Source organism: Trachymyrmex cornetzi, unplaced genomic scaffold (genome assembly GCF_001594075.2).
Source record: "Trachymyrmex cornetzi isolate Tcor2-1 unplaced genomic scaffold, Tcor1.1 scaffold67, whole genome shotgun sequence".
In the NCBI taxonomy this organism is placed as follows: domain Eukaryota; kingdom Metazoa; phylum Arthropoda; class Insecta; order Hymenoptera; family Formicidae; genus Trachymyrmex; species Trachymyrmex cornetzi.
In genome coordinates, this window is record NW_017299992.1 from 210,571 (window position 1) to 227,300 (window position 16,730).

Below are 16,730 nucleotides of genomic sequence, written 5' to 3' on the forward strand. Positions count from 1 at the left end.
GAACTGTAGTGCACGGATGGTTTCCGTCAAACAAAGGTTTTTTTTTCTTTCACAAAGGATTAAGATAACATAGTGGACATTGTCAATATGCTTTAAGTTGCTTAAAGACGCGTTTAAAATTTGTATCTTTAAACCTAGGCTTCGGTTTCCTTGGAATTGTGAATATTTATATCTCCTAGTTTACAATACTTTGGACTTATCTGTAAGTTTAACATAAAATTAAAAATGCCAAGCTATTTCTGTTCTTTTTACCTTTCTTCGTGTTTGTACAGAAGCTCTTGCGCTATCTAGATAAAAGTATTGGAAGATTATAAATGTATATGAAGAAACTAGCAGTTGGTAAATACCACCATTGCGTATCATGCAATTTAATTTTTTGTTTTTTTCTTTATAATATATACTATAATAAAATCTATATAAGAGTTAAATATGTTATATTTAATACTTATAGAATTTATTTTACAATTTTATTAATATAAATTGCTTCTATCTGAGCAGATAAGTTAGCTACTGTCGGCTATATACCTTTAGAAGTACTCTTCCAAAAAAAAAGGATTTACTGTTTCAGTCGATATTTCAGTTCAAACTGAAATCTTGCGTTGCATATTTAATATGAATAAGTATTATTGTTAATTTAAATTTATTGTAAATTGATTTTACAACTGTAGTTATCTCTACACATTCTATATAATTTACTAAATTATATCTTAAAAAAATTTGCTACATAATATAAATATTTACTCTGCTATAGTTTGTAAAATATATTATAAAATTACTAAAACTATAAAAGTTGCGATTTAAAATTTTAATTAATATTTAATTTAAATTAATCATACAAATCATTGTTTGTATAAATACAAAATACAAGTTAATGTAGTATTCTTAATGTAATTTTATTCTTGTAAGACGCTTTTTCAATGAATATGTTACAGCTGTTACCGTTTTGTATATTTTTTTATTTCATCTTTCTTAATATAATTTACAAAGTTGCTTATTAACTTTCATATAAATCTAAAAATATAGTTACTGATATAAGGAATAAACTAATAACGTAGAAAATAACAGGAAATTGATTGCTCGCACGTTTGTAATTTTCAATGCAGGCTCTCGTTGTACGCAGTATATTGTACATTGCATATATCACTATACATTAAATTGCATCGCAAAGCACACCAAATGTGTCTTCTTACATGCTTTTCTCTTTTCCTTTTTTTCGTCTTCTTCGTTGCTTTTTTTCTTTTTGCGCTCTCTTTATCGCTATCACACTCACTTTCCCACACACATATACACTCGTACGGACACACATACACACACACATTGTACATTTTCATTCTTTTTCACATATGCATACATATAAAAAAATTACATTTGTGTTTGAAACATAGATTACTAACATTATCATATTAAGTCATATCTGGATGGAGTTTTAGAACTAATTTCACTTGACTACTTTCGTACGTAACTTTCATACATTTTCATATTTTATAACTTGAACACGTGATACAATCTTGTTATTAATATTCATTTGATAATTGTGTTCTAATTAGTAATGTAACGTTCGAATCCCACACTTTTGGAAAATTCGTAGTATACCTAAAGTATAATAATTACATTATTATTATTACACATATAAAACATTACGCAAATAGTCTCATGTACAATTACTCGACTATTCGGATGGCGAATGTAAAACATTCATATCAGCTATTTATAAAATTCATGATATTCCTCTCACAATGTTTCGCTGTCATTAAAACAACTTGGAAATAAATTAAATTAATTTATCAAAAAAAAATCAGATTTGGAATATCTTTAATGATAGTAATTTCAAATTTGTTTAATATTAAACTTGTAATTATAGATATAATGTTATAAGCATATATCCGTAAAAAGAATAGAAATTTAATTTAATTTATTTCTAATAATCTCGCGCAAAACAAAGCGTTGTAGAAATGATTGTTCGCTTTTAGACAGTCCTTAACGGAATATTGAATTTTCAGTATTTATAAAAATCTATGTACTTTATAATTAAGAAAGACGACAATACATTGCTATTATTAAATATCATTTCAAGCATAGAGTATATTTTGTACCCGATTATGTTGTATTCTTCATCCGTAACGCGCGTTAACGCATAGTTGGCCAAATCATTCGAACATTCATCGAAATTTTATTTAATCACAATGGACGCTTTAAAAACGGAAAGCTATTCTAGAATGTATATTCGAGGGATCGTTCTGGATTCTTACTGGATTCTTTAAAATCCAGACTGAAAAGAAGATATACCTTTGTGTTGTAGGCGTTAGAGGCATAGTCCGAAAGGGTCGCCTCTGCGGTCGAACAGTATACAGTTTGGGTCTCACAAAAGGACCATTAATGCTTCTTCGAGTCGAGGGTACAGGGTGGGGAGGGAGGGGAGAAGGGGAAGAAAAAAATATTGATATTCGTCTAGGGTCGGAATATTTTTAGAAGGGAAAAGCAACGGCAGCAGTAGCAAGGAGCAGGTATTTCGCACGCGGATCGAGCAGGTACAAAGCCGTATTGCACCTGCCACGGTGGCACAGGCACAGGTTATTACCCCGACCGCAAAATTTGCATTATCCCCTCTCTCGAACAACTGCGGGACAAAAGAATACGACTTCTCGTCGTAGTCGCAGTTTTCTTAATATCTTCTGGACTTCCATTTTCCCTATCACATCGTTATCGTGTGATTCACGCGTGTGTCGCAGAAAGTATCGTGGTTTCTACAACTGTAGCATGAAGTGAGAGCACCTGTTTTTTAACGACGAACTATTAAGGCACATTTTTGGTATATATTTATTCTAACCGTCTCATTCCTAGGAAATTATTTCTCAATATTGCATTCAAAGTTATGTAATAATGAAAATATCTTCTTGTTACGTATTTTTGAAAAATTATCTTATTTAATATATAATACATAATTTTTATATGTAAAATTATTATTTTGTATATTATGCAAATATCCGTATATACAAAATTATAATTTTATAGTTTATATTTCTCTATATTATTACTTGTATATTGGGCATAACAGAATAACATACAAATATATGCATATATTATCTAATTATGCCTAATAATTTTGGATTGAGAGGGTTAAGTTTTTCCGAGTCTAATAACTATTTTAGAATTGCGAGCGCACGCAGAATTTTAACAAAATTATGGAGATATCTTTCTCGTCTGCTTATCTTTAAACTCTCTCATTTAAATTCTCTCATATTTACATGAAAAATGCATTGCAATAACATATGCATAAATAACAAATAAGATCTTTCGGCAAATTTAACAAGTTATTAGCCATATTCTCACGTATTCCAAAAATATCATAGAATTCATAGAATCTTTAGAAAGACTGTTCTTTGTGAAGACCGGTACCTCTACTTCGTGTAATCCATAGAGCCTATATATAAAAGAGAAATTCAAGCACAGGAAAACTACCTGCGACAAATTTTCTATCGACCCATTATATCCGCAATGGTGAAACCCTGACGTGCTGGTGCAGGTCTAGGTGGTGGTGGTGGCGGTTGTGGTGTTGGTGCTCTCGGTGGTCTAGCTATTTCCTTGTCACGTTCCCTATTACGTTCTCTTTCTCTGTTTTGCTCCATCTCTCGTTCTCTCTCGCGCTCACGCTCTTGAAGTTCTAGAAATACTCTGGAAGGACCTGGGGAGCCAATTCTTCGTCGGTAAGAAGCCAAAATGAGTGGGGGTGGTGGCGGAAGGGCAGCCGGTGGATTTTGAGTGACAGAATGAGCCGCAGAAGCTCCGCTGGTCACCGTCGATGTCTTTACAGCGGGTAATAAATCCCTTCTAATCTGAAGTTGAGGTCTCTGAGGAAGAGGTGGTGCTGATGCCGATGCTGTAGGCGCAGGTGGGGGGACTGAAGATCCTTGGGAAGGATATCCAGACGAACTAGAAGATGCAGAAGATACGGACGGTGTTGTGGACGTCGATGAGGAAGATGGTCCAGGCTCAGGGCAATCCTCTTCGGGACTGTCATCGTCCCTCAACGCCTCTTCCAGTGCCTCTGGAGGAACGTCGCCCACGGCGTGTGTCAATGCGTGTCTCCTGAGATCGCAATTTCTGCGGAATACTTTGCCGCATGACGTACATTCGTAAGGCTTGTGGTCCGTGTGCGTTAAAAGATGCGTCTTGAGATTACTGCGCTGATTGAAACTTCTCGCGCAAACAGGGCATTTGTGTGGAGATTCTTCCATGTGCAAAATCTTGTGAACTGCTAAAGTACGACTCTGACAAAAGCCCTTACCACATTCACCACATTTGAAAGGCTTCTCCTTGCTGTGGATATACCTAAGGGAAAAAATAAAAATCAAGAAATAACAATAGTTAATAAATAAAAAAAACTACATTCTATTTATTATAATTAAAAATTTTAAAAATGTTATCTTCATTTTATTTTTATCTGTTATTTATTTGTTACCTTTATTGCAGATACTTAATATTACAAAACAAATTAATACAATATAAACATACAACAAAAATTTAAATAAGTTAATTTATCATATACTTTTTATGTGAAGTTAATTTATTTAATTCAACCAATTGATTCTAATTAATTTAACAAAGAACTGTATATTGTACCTGTGATCCCTAAGATGATCCTGCCGCCTGAACGCCTTGCCACATATGTCACAAGAATACGGCCTTTCGTCGGTATGAGTCCTCTCATGAATAAGAAGATTGTATGATTTCGTAAATTGTCGATTACAGAATTTACAAATAAACTGTTTCTTCGGTCTGGATGCCCTGCCAGGTGCTCTGAGTAACCTTCGATCCAGATGCTGATGGGCTAATGGACCACCCGGGGGATATAATGCGGAACTACCTGGAAAAGGACCGGCAAATACCGGATACCCAGGTGGCTCAAGAAGAGGATGCGGTGGTAGTAAGAGACCTCTCGCCAATTCTTTCCTCTTGTCGGCCATCATCGCCATGATATCGTAACTCGAGGAACTTTTTCTGGCTACTGAAGATTCAGGGCCGACTTCGTGTTCCGAATTCGTTGACGACGAGGAAGAGGGCGGTGGCCCCGGTAGATGGGGATGTATTTCACCTGGATACGGAGTGAGTTGTAATCTTGAAGGCACCACAGGCACAAAGGCTGATGATTCTCGGTGATGAGCATGACCCAGACCAGTTACCAAGCTGTGGCGGTGATGGTGATAGGCGAGAGTGCTAGATGGATCAAATCCTCTTGAGGTTGACGCCGCGCTAGAATTGGAGGATGACGAGGCTGCAGAAGAGGGGCCTGATCTTGGAGACTGTCCAAGGCCTAGGTCCCGACCTCTGCTTGTCTCCTCTGAAACCGTGGCCGAAGCCGACGTAACTACGATGTCGGTTGGCATACTGATTGCACCTAAAAAATTTTAAAAATCGTTAATTACCCTGATAAATTAATAAAGATAAAATTAGTATAAATAACATAATCAATTCTTTGTTCCACTGAACGTGTGATTCTTAAAATATCTGTTTATGACTATATATTTCCGAATTTCTATATTTAGATTTGCGCTCGTTTTTGTACAAATAATCGTAACGCAGTCGTGTAAAATCAAGCTAATAATCTCAAATTTTTTAATCAAGATGAATTTCTTTTAAGCATTGAGAAATAGACGCAATGCTTAATACAGGCCGTATTCCGATATATGTATATTACCAGTATCGAAAATTTATAGTATACGTAACGTGAACTATAGATTTTAAGTATCGATAATGTATATATATATATTGAAACACGACTATTGTTTAATATTTTTTAAATATTAAATATCGGCGAGTGTTTACAACTATAATTAAAGATATCAAAAAACTTAATATGTATATTTAAAAATTATTTTTTATTTCTAATAAATTTATTAAAATTATCCTCTAAATACCTTTTATGCTTTTTATAAATCATTAAATATAAGAAAATGACATGATATATACAAAAATAATTAATGTGATAATTAATACATATTTAAATCTAATAAATATATTAATTATTCATTAAAAACTGCAAATTTTATTAAAAATATTGAATTTTTATGTTTGTGTGTATTGCACTATGTTTCTATATATTATACGATCTCTACAAACCTATATAAAAGTTAAGATAACAATTTAAATAAAAAAAAAACATACATAAGAACGAATTCAACACGAAAAATTCTTGTTTTAATTCTGAATTATCTCTATTTTGACAATAAGTTGTTAGACATTCTTCATAAATAATCATACATACATACATGCGATATATTGGTATAATTATTTATGCCGAGTTATAATTTATATAAAAAGATACAAAGGAAAAATGGCAACATTTGGGCTTTAGAAAATCAACGCAATAATAAGCGATGCGTAATCGTTAAATAAATTACAAATACTTTAATTTAATAAATTTACAAAGATTCAAAAAACAAAAGTTTCGGCTATTCTAACCTTCAGCGTATCATGTAAGAGTCAAATTACAGTTTTCCAAAAAAAGGCCTACAAAGCACGTAGAAGCACAAAAAATAGAATGGCAGGTCAGAAGAAGATCTAACGTGTATTATATTGTACTGGTAAGATGGGCTTGATTCCAAAGGTATTTCTTATTTTTTTCAATAAAAAAAAGATCAAGGAATGCATTAAATTTTAAAGATGCATGTACCTAAACTGATAAAAATAATTTTTCCGTATCGTCGTAATTAACAGCGCTATCATTTTGTTTTTTCAAGTTTATAATATGTTGAACATTCCTTGACGCATAGCTTAACTCTTTATATGTTTACTTAAGAAATAGAGAGACGTGTAAATAATTTGTAGTTTATTCGTAGATTTTACGAACGTCTAATGGACATCGAGAGAACCACTGTACTCTAGCTCACCGTAAACTTTCGCAATCGTATAGGAAATGGGTACGGACAGCGTTTAAAGAGGCTTTTTCTTTTTATTAATCACATCTCGCAAACTCGTTTTACCTGCGAAATCGCACGTATATTGTTTCGCAAGTGGGCTTTTCAAAGGACGGCAGACGCGCAGCGATTTAAATGATAATTCAATGGTAAAGTGCTCATTCGGATCTACTATCCGGAATATCGATGCCGCGTACGTTTCACGAACGTGAACTGGTTATCTCGAACCGAGCACACCTGCCAACATGGCTTCCGCGGACCCAGTGGTCACGGCTAGTCCCAGCAGCCATGTTGGAATCGCGAATGTCCGTAGGGACGCAACGAGGCAGACACACGATTGCCCTACAAGTTCCTCTAAGGACTTCTCCAGATAGATTCCACCTGGGAAAACTCTCTCTCACCTGGAGGACGTTGATGGAGAAGTCTTCCAGGTCTCCCTTTCAGTGTCCTCCAGCAAACCACCAACGCATCTCTTCCTCCGCTCGAAATCCCTTATTGATCGATGTTTCAGTGATCAGCGACGGAAACATCCGTTATATACCTCCACGGACATCCACTATCGCACGACGAGGACTTGGAGAGGTCTTCGGCCGTATCACTCCTTATCTATTTCCCGTGTACACGTAAACACACATACACTTCACGCGGTAAGCGCGGAGTAGACGAGCAGCGCGATTCCTTTCGTCGCACTTCCGATTCTGCTCCGATCTCGGCTGGTGAACCGCGAAAGGAACAAGGCGTGCGGCGACGCGCTCCTCTCTCCCAAGGTCGGTACCCTAGAAGCAACTCCGCTTCGAGAGGACGACAACTGGAGCGGGATGTCGATACGCGCGCGGCGCTCTTTCCTGCGGGAGAACGCGAAGAAGCGCGCGAGTAACTGCGTGTCGGACGCCGCCAGGTAAGCTTCCTCGGCTCACACACCCACGCAGGTAAGGCTCATGCACACCTCACGCGTACACACGCACACACGCACACACATTGGCGCGTACACCTATACACCAGGGCGACTCGCCTGGGAGTCTTTCCGTTTGGCTGCCGCTAGTAGCGCTGCTGCTGGATGCTGTGCCGCAACTCTAGAGCCGCCTTTGGTGCGAGAGAGGTGGGTTCCGGCCGGCTTGCGGTCGCCAGAGCGAGACCGACGGATAGCCGGAGAGCGAGCGGAGAGAGGGTGGACCGAGGGCACGCGCGGGGGTTTGCTGGTATCCTATCTACCAGTGCCTATGAAGCGATGCCGCGCAGGTTGAACGCAAGAGGTTTAGGTAGGGACGTGGTATGAGGGGCAGGTGCGTAAACGCGAAACCTGGCACCCTCTCTCTTCCTCTCACGGTCTGGTTCCGTCGCCGCTACCGTGGAATTTCCTCACCTCGGTGCATTCGATGCTCAGCCATGCCTGATACGTATACGCTGTAGATCCGAGTCCAAGATATGGTTCCAAGATTCCGGTAGTTCGACGATAGATGGGAATCGTTGAATTCGCGGACGCTCTAAACTAAGTCCTACTTGAACTAAGATCAAGTCAACGTTTACGAATCGTACGTTCTCGCCTTGTAAACTCTAGAACTCTCACTGTACCATCGTTACGATTCATTCTCCGGAGTAGCGCTTCCGTTTGCAAAGATAGACGCGCGACGCCAAAGTGGCTGAAGCAAGTTTGTCGCCGCGGTCCTCACTGTCAGATAGGCGGATGAGAAAACCGTGAGGCAGGTTGTAAACGCACCTGTAGGAAACCCGCGCCACGCCGGCACTGACGAAGGAGATCGGTCTTTGGTGGGCGGAAAGGGGAGTATGGTCCGTGCACCCCGCCGCCAGCCAGAGGCAGTCAGAGAGATCGAGTCTCGGTCTCTGTCTTTCATTCTCTCTCCCTGTCCTCCTCGATCTCTCCTTCAGCCACGTTCCATCTTTCTTCCCCGTCTTTAAGCGTCCCGCTTCTACCTTCGACTTCTTCGTTCCTTCGGTACCCCGCCATACCAGCGCAATGTTAGCCTCCCCGCGCGTTCCCACTGTCCTTCGGCGTTTCCCTTTTTCTTTTTTTCCCTTTCCGTCTCTTTCTACTGGCAGCAGCCGCCGACGCCCAGCCGGTTTTACACCGGCAAATCGATTCAACCTTACGTACGTCTCGCTGGAACGAGCGCGGTTCTAGTTCATGGATTGCGGAATTTGCTCCAGTTGGATGGAATAAGCGGCGCGATTATATTCGTCGTAGATGAGCCGTTGTTGGGTTGATTTGCACGAGACATGAATTTCTTGCTGCTACTGAATGGCCTTTTTTTGTCGTTTAACCGGCTATTTTTAGTCTATGGAGTAATGGACTTTTAGACTCCATAAAGAGAGAGAGAGAGAGAAAGAAACGCGGCGGCCACTTACAACGATTGGCTTCTCATTTAGTTCAGCATTGCTATCGTTTTATTCTTGTCAGGCGGAATAATCGCTCCAGATGTGTTCGACACTGTAAACTTTCTGTAATAAAGCTAAAACATTTTCATTTATTTACGATAGACCATCAACTATAACATACAATTTACGCGACATTAATTTTATAGCTACAATATACTTTATACGAATATATAGTGTGTTCGTATAATTAAACACGATTGATTTACATATGTTTGTATCTAATAAATTATAATATTATTTTCCGTTATTTTATTTGATTTATTTTATCTTATTGTATTTACATTAATTATTCTATGAATCCTAAGATATATTATAATTTGTAAAAAAATTTTACAAAAGTCAGTAATGACGTTTATTTTTGAGCAAATTCAAGTGGCAAATTTGATATATCGATCGACGAAATCCTGTGGATATCAGATCGAACTTCTTAAGTAATACTGCCGTCAGCTGGCTCAGACCAAGAAGTAATCGGCTAAAAATGTTTCCTTACATTCCTTTATTCTGTCGGATACATTAAGGATAAGGTCTCACCTGCTTGAAACATTGTCGATATAAAGTGTGATATCATGTTTCAGTCATTAATAGATATTAATAAAAAAAAAGACGAAAGCTTGTTATCGAAATATGTAACGGTACCGGACTAAAGTACTTTATTAATAAAAGTAGCGTATTTTTTTTATCTGAGCGAATGACGACAACCTCTTTTTAATGGCTGCTTTCTTATCGCATTTTTCTATTGACCATTTCGATCGTCATCTTGGATCTAACTGATCTGTTCGATAAATGTATTTACTACTTCTTGAGCAGTTTTTTCCAATATATACTGTATAAAAATCTGTTCTAGCGAGTGCGAAAGTTGCATGCCGCAATTCTAAATACCTACGTGTGCGCAATAATGTGGATAAAAGGCCAACAAACGAAAGTACCATGCAACTGAACATGTCTTGGTAATCGTAATATCGAATTTTTCTCACACTCGGTTGATATACACGTCCTGTAAAGCCCAGTGAACGGCATCGCCTCTTTCGAATTTTTTTATTAGCAAACCTCATTGCTGAAACGGGTTTGAACGTCTTTGGTCGTAGAAGAGGTATAACTGAGTAGTGTCGTATTACGTTATAACGCATTATAATCTGCGTGTCGAGAGAGCCGCGTCTACTTGGCGTAGAAACCATTCGGGACTGGATTACGCTACGAAAGCGCGACGTCGTAAAACTCACCGGCGCGGCGTCGTAGCCTCCCGTATAAACGAGCACGCGGCACGAAGCGTATGGAAATTGATAGTACGTATATATTTCTATGCCCGTCAGCTTTTCAAACGCCCGTAGCTGCTCCGCGCGAGTTGGATCTTGGTCGAACGCTGGAAGGCCCAGCCTCGTTGTCGGGCGATCTTCAAACGGTCCATTTGTGAATTCATTTCGCGACTCGTTCCGACACGGTAGATACCTGAAAGGGGACAAAGAGACACGGTGGAACGTTGACGAATCGGTCGGCGTGATCGTGTGTCGTAACGGTACGCGATGACGTACATCATCTCTTTTCCTAAAAGGTCGGGACGCCAAGTACAAGGCCGCCTTTAACTATTCTCGCGTGAGAAGAAGATCGCGCTTCAATGGGCGAGACTTTATATATTTACATAGCATTAGCCTTTTGTAGCAGAATGCAATGTGTGAATGGCATTGGCGCGTCATTGTTTCGGGCTCTGATTGACGGTACGATTCTCTCACTCGGCTTCCTCAACGTATACGCTAATTAACGGAATGTACTTGTCAGGCTAATTATAAGTTGTCGGCGTGAGACAAAAGTGTTGTACTTGTCGAGAACAAAATTCCGGAAGCCGTGTTGTAGAAATTTTTAGAAATTATAAACTTAGTTTAGATTGTAAATTCCAATACAGTTTAGATTGTAAATTCCAGCACTAATATTTTCTAAGATCTCAACTTGGTTGCTCAAATTTTTTGCTTTCTTAACTCGCTTGTAAACTTAGAATAGCTGATTTGTTAATAGCTTAGTACATGCCTTCTAGGCTATTAGGCTTATTATGCTATTATTTTATGATAATACCTCGCACGTGAAATATTGTTTATACTTTGTATAAAGCTGTCAAATACGAAAGGCCGTGTTGGTCTTTGTAGTATGAGTTTTATTAGAAAGGTGAGCTTGCCATTCTTCTTAAATAACTTTAATATCCATAATATCCATAATAATAATAATAATTTAGTAATATAATGCTATTTAATAAGAAAGATGTGATAGATATAAAAAAACTTATGTATTTCCTTCTAATTATTACAACTTGGAATTATTTTTATTTTTTAATAGATTTCAAGTTTTAATAAATTTATTTTTATTTTAATATTAGAGTTAAATGTATCATAGATAAGCAAAAACTATAATATATATTTACATTAAGGGACTCAACACAAAAAAAAAAGGATCTACTGGTCTACTCTATTTTTTGACACAATTTCAGAGACTCGAAAATAATGTTTCAAATGAATTTAACATACCAAACATTTAACGTCTTTTGGTATAAGAAACGGACAGCTCCGAATAAAATAGTTTTATATTTCAATGGTTCTTGTGAAATATTTGCTGGCATATATTTGGTAGAATAGTTTTTTCTTAATACTGCAGTAAATGAAAGAAAATGGAGTTGACCGGTTTTAGTGCCGAGCTATTGTAAAAAAAATTGTAAAAAAAAAAGGCGATGCAAAAAGTGCGTTATACAAAAACGTAATATGCGTGCGCGCACAATAGACATGGTCTTCAACGTTCGTAACATGGTTGCGAAGCATAAACCGAAGCTCATGGTAGCGATAATCCAATGCGTGTCGCGAGAGTTCTTTCACCGCAACCCGTTAAACTTCGCTCGAAGGTATCCAGCAGCCTAATATAAAATTAAAAGAGCTCTTTATACGTGTGTCGCACGTATAGGGAATATCAGGGTTAAAGCTCTCTTCCCTCATCCGAGCGCTCATGCGAGTATCCGTAGCGCGAATACGACGTTGAAGCGTTGTTACAGCGTGCAACTGCCTCTCACGTCGTTTTGTTCACTGAACTAGTTCCCTCTCCTCTTACCTCGCCGATTCATTCCATCACTACCAAGCTCACAATCTTACCACCACTACCATCGCTGCAACCACCACCATCTCACCACCACATCGCCACCATGGCCACCACCATCATCATCACTAGCTCGCCGTTGTGCGGCTGCAACAGCGCGATGCCCGCAGCAACGTCATCGAGATCACCATCTCGCTAGGAGACAGAACGAGAGATGGAAGTGGTACCAAGAAAGACAGCGAGAGTTCAAGTGAGGATTCCTCCGAAATCCGTCGAATCACTATGGAATTTCGAGCGGGAAGACGTGCAAGTCGATATTACGAGGTGTTCCTAGGATAATTATCTACGTTCCTCGCATAATTTCTTCTTTTCTTTTTTTTTTTTATCATTTTACATTTGTCACAAGTCGCGGAAGGAACCCGATGAAACTCTACTTTGTAGACACGGTACGACGACTCGCCAGCGAAAAAGAGAAAGCTAAGAAGAAAAAAAGAGGGAGAGAGAGAGAGAACGACGTGAATGTAAGCGCAACGGATGATGCGAGGAGTGGACGTGGAGCGCGCAGGCCTCGAAGTACGAAGAACACGGGCCGGCCGCCGCATACCTACACGACGCGTAATGAGAACATACCAGCATCGTTCGGCCTGCTATCTGCTATCAAACGGATACCACCGGTCCAGCCACGGACGAAGCGCGCAACGCGCCCCAAGCAAGGCCCAAATTTATCTTGCGCGCATCGCCGCGCCGCACCGCTCGGCTCTTAAAAATCTCACTCGCGATATTTCATTGCGATCATCGTAATTGAGATCTCGGCTTTTCAGCTATTCGTTCAGCGGTTACCGTCGACTCTCCGCGCTCGGCTCGGATATATGCATTCGATCGATCGTGCCCTTCGATCGTGCCGCCACGTCGGGTCTTAATCATAACTCCCGATGATGATTCTCGCCACGGCGAGCTTCGCGCGATGCGAAACGGAATCGCAATTTCAGTGTCGCTAAAACCGATGCTGTTTTCCCACAGCTCTTAATTAACTATCGACATCGACGAAGTATCGCAATTTTTTATTTGTATCAGATAGAAGATATCTCCAAAATGAATAAATGTATGATATTAAAATAATGTCAAATATATAAATTAATCTGAAATATCAAAAGGCAGGAAATTCTATAAAGCATGAAATGTCATTTAATTATCAAATTTTCGGGCTTTGATATAATTAATTTTATATCAATGTATCAATTTTATTAAAAATAAATGTGATATATATATATATGTGTGTGTGTGCGTAAATTATATGGTATGACATTTCGTGTTCCACCTTGTATATAAATTTTTATTCTTAAATAATATTTTTAATAAATTAATACTCTTAAGAGGGAAGAAATTTAAAAGTATTGAATAAATAACATATACATCTCAAATTGTATTAAATTTTCTATTTTATTATCTGAAATTTTGAGCGGTTGACCAGGCTTCGTTCGATTTTTATACAAGCTTTCGTTTTTAAACGTGTCGTTCTCTAATACACTCTAGTCGACGCGCCGACCGTGAAACAATGTAGTTCGTAACGACGAGATCGTCGGTGTGCCTTGTTCTTCGCGCCTGCATCTTCTTCCTGTTTTTCTCTTCGCTGCCTCTTCGTGTTTGCGGCGGTCGCGTTCATCGAAGATGCTATTAAATTCAGCGCCATGCCGTCGCGACGAGAGCGCGCGCTTTGTCTCGTCCGCTTAAACCTATATCTATCGTTCCTTTCTCGCACGCATAGGATTGACACATTGAGAATTTCGCACAGTTATACAGTGCGGAAAAACGAGAAATTATGTTTCGAAATTATCCACAGCCTTGAAATCTTAACTGATTTTATATTAATGTTCTTTTTTTTTCAAATAAAAGCTTAATTCAATTTCGAAAAAATTATCGATTTTTTCGTTAGGCTTTTTTCAAAATAGTTGATATAAAATAGAGGCTAAAATACAGAAAGTATTTATAATTTTAATTTGATTTATATTAAGTTAAGTATAAATGTAATTATTTTTAATGGGGCAAATTATTAATATAATATTACAATTACAACATTATAATAAATCCAATATGATCGTCATAAACACTAAAAATGTTATTAATATAAATAAATCTAATACTATATATGAATAGATTTATACAGGAGTTGCATGTGAATACATATTTTTAAGGTCGTTAATTGTGAATTAATTACAACAATTAAGAACATAGTTGCAATATTAAAAAATTCAAAATAGCTAATTAAGTAATGGATACAAAATTAAAAAATGTTTAATTTTTGATAAAAATCATAAAAGTTTTCAAGGTCGTTAATTACAAATCTAAAACCAAAGTTGTAAAATTCAAAATAACGCATTCAATATAACAAATGCCTCTAAATTAAAAATATTTTTTTATTTTTTATTTTTGTGAAAAATCACATATTATGACTTCAGAATTATAATTTTTATTCTTTGAACTTTTTGATCTAATTTATTTCGATCCGTTCATTATTTTGAGATGTGATTCTCCTCCTTTTCCTCGTTTCTTTCCTCCCTTCCCTTTATATTCTATGTGTGAGGAGGTATCTAGGACGAAAGTGGAATATTCATATAATACATAAATATCAGTGTGTGTTCAGTTAAAAGATAAGTAAGAAATTGTTCAAAATTTTAAATACGTCTTTCAACATTGTATACATGGATTTGATTTATGGAATGTATATTGCCATATATCTTATCGGCTAAGTTTTTGTAGGTGAGCTGGAAAATAATAAATAATGGCGATGTGAAGGAAACCAAGAATGTTCGAGGAATTTTGAAAGCAAATAAGTCTATATATGTAGATAATTTAGAAAAAAGTTCTGGATTATCCACCAATGACTGAAATACGGCGAGAAGATTTTTCAGAAACTTTAACATGATTCAAGGATAACTGGTGTTGAGGAAGTCCTCACTCGAAGATTTAGAATTATTCTGCAGAAAATACACGCACACTTGCTTACGAAAAAGATAAATACTGTTAAATTTGAAAATTATTTATGCTTTTAAAACTGCAGAACTATAAATTAAACTTTATTTTTTATACTACATGCTTGCTTTAGTACACAAATTTTTTTCATGGGAGCAAAATTATAGATTCACATTTATTATTACCAATCGGTGAGTTATCTGAAGAAACACAGGAAGCACATAACAAAAATTTCAAACGATTTAAAGAGTCTACACTTGAAAACATTAAATGTAGAGATGCAACAAACGACGGTATAATTAAGAAGCTTTTAACTTCGTCTGATTCTTACATAAATAGCCAGCGGAAAGAATGGAAACGCCCTTCGAAAGCTGTTAACGATGAAGCTCAAAAGTCATTGTCGGACTTTTGTGATATGTTTGTGAAGCAAATATTGTCGTACAAGAGAATAAGTATAGCTATTATGAGTACTTGCGTAATAGGACAAATACCCAGAATACTCGCGCAAATAATCAGCAATCTTAAATGTTGTAATATAATCTTTCACAGAAATAAAAAGTATTTTTAATTTAAGCATTTGTCATAATGAATATATGTACTATTTTGAATTTTGCAACTATAATTAGATTCATTATCTGTTACATCAAAATCATACATGTACTAATTTAATACAAATTAGATTAAAATTGTAAATGCTTTCTTTTTTCAGTTGCTATTTTACATCTGCTTTTTTAAAAATATGCCTAAATCTTAAAAATTGGCTTTGACAACTTTTTAAAAATTGAATAAGCTTTAATTTAAAACATATTAAAATCAATTAAGATTTGAGGGCAAAATACGATTTTTCATTTTTCTCCCATGTGCGTCATCCTGTTGCCGTTGTACGTTAACTTGTTTTCAATATGTTTATCTTTATCAATATATAAATAAAACACAATACACGCTAGTAAAAACATGTTTAAAAAAGGAAATAAGTTTGTATAATTTTTGTGTATTATATTGGTATCCAAAGAAAGTTTAAAAATAAAAAATTTTTTTCAATGTTTTTAAGTGTCTCTAGATCATCGACACATGTTTTAATGATTCAGTTAAATCATTTGCAATCGACCTTTTAACCCTTTGTTTGCAATCTTAATCTTTTTTGCTCAAAGTCGCAAGTGAAATTTTTCTCTTAAATTTTATCCTCATTTTTTCTCAAATTTCAATTTTTATTAAATCAACATTTAAGTAAAAAATTATTTGGTAACGTAACAAAGATGTTGGAGAGTAACCTGAATTTTTCTACATTTTTCGAAAGTTTATTAGAACAATAAAAACGTTATAAGAGTACTCATAGATACACATTTCCAAATTTTCGATATCAAATAAAATTATAAATTAAATACT

The 16,730-nt window shown here is 36.7% G+C and overlaps 1 protein-coding gene across 1 annotated transcript; it reads right to left on the reverse strand.

Moving 5' to 3' along the window:
* Positions 1 to 3,107: 3,107 nt before the first annotated feature.
* LOC108767398 (protein bowel) lies at positions 3,108 to 7,834 on the reverse strand. Its single transcript, XM_018517275.1, has 3 exons — positions 7,316 to 7,834; positions 4,621 to 5,395; positions 3,108 to 4,329 (listed from the first exon to the last, which is right to left on the reverse strand). Exons 2-3 carry the CDS (start codon positions 5,382 to 5,384, stop codon positions 3,474 to 3,476), a joined length of 1,620 nt encoding a protein of 539 aa, XP_018372777.1. The 5' UTR covers positions 5,385 to 5,395; positions 7,316 to 7,834; the 3' UTR covers positions 3,108 to 3,473.
* Between the last annotated feature and the right edge of the window lie 8,896 nt (positions 7,835 to 16,730).

Coding starts and splice junctions, on each gene's coding strand:
- LOC108767398 (XM_018517275.1), bottom strand. CDS start 5,384: ATGCCAACCGACATCGTAGTTACGTCGGCTTCGGCCACGGTTTCAGAG. Junction 4,330..4,620: donor GATCATCTTAGGGATCACAG/GTACAATATACA, acceptor TTTTTCCCTTAG/GTATATCCACAGCAAGGAGA.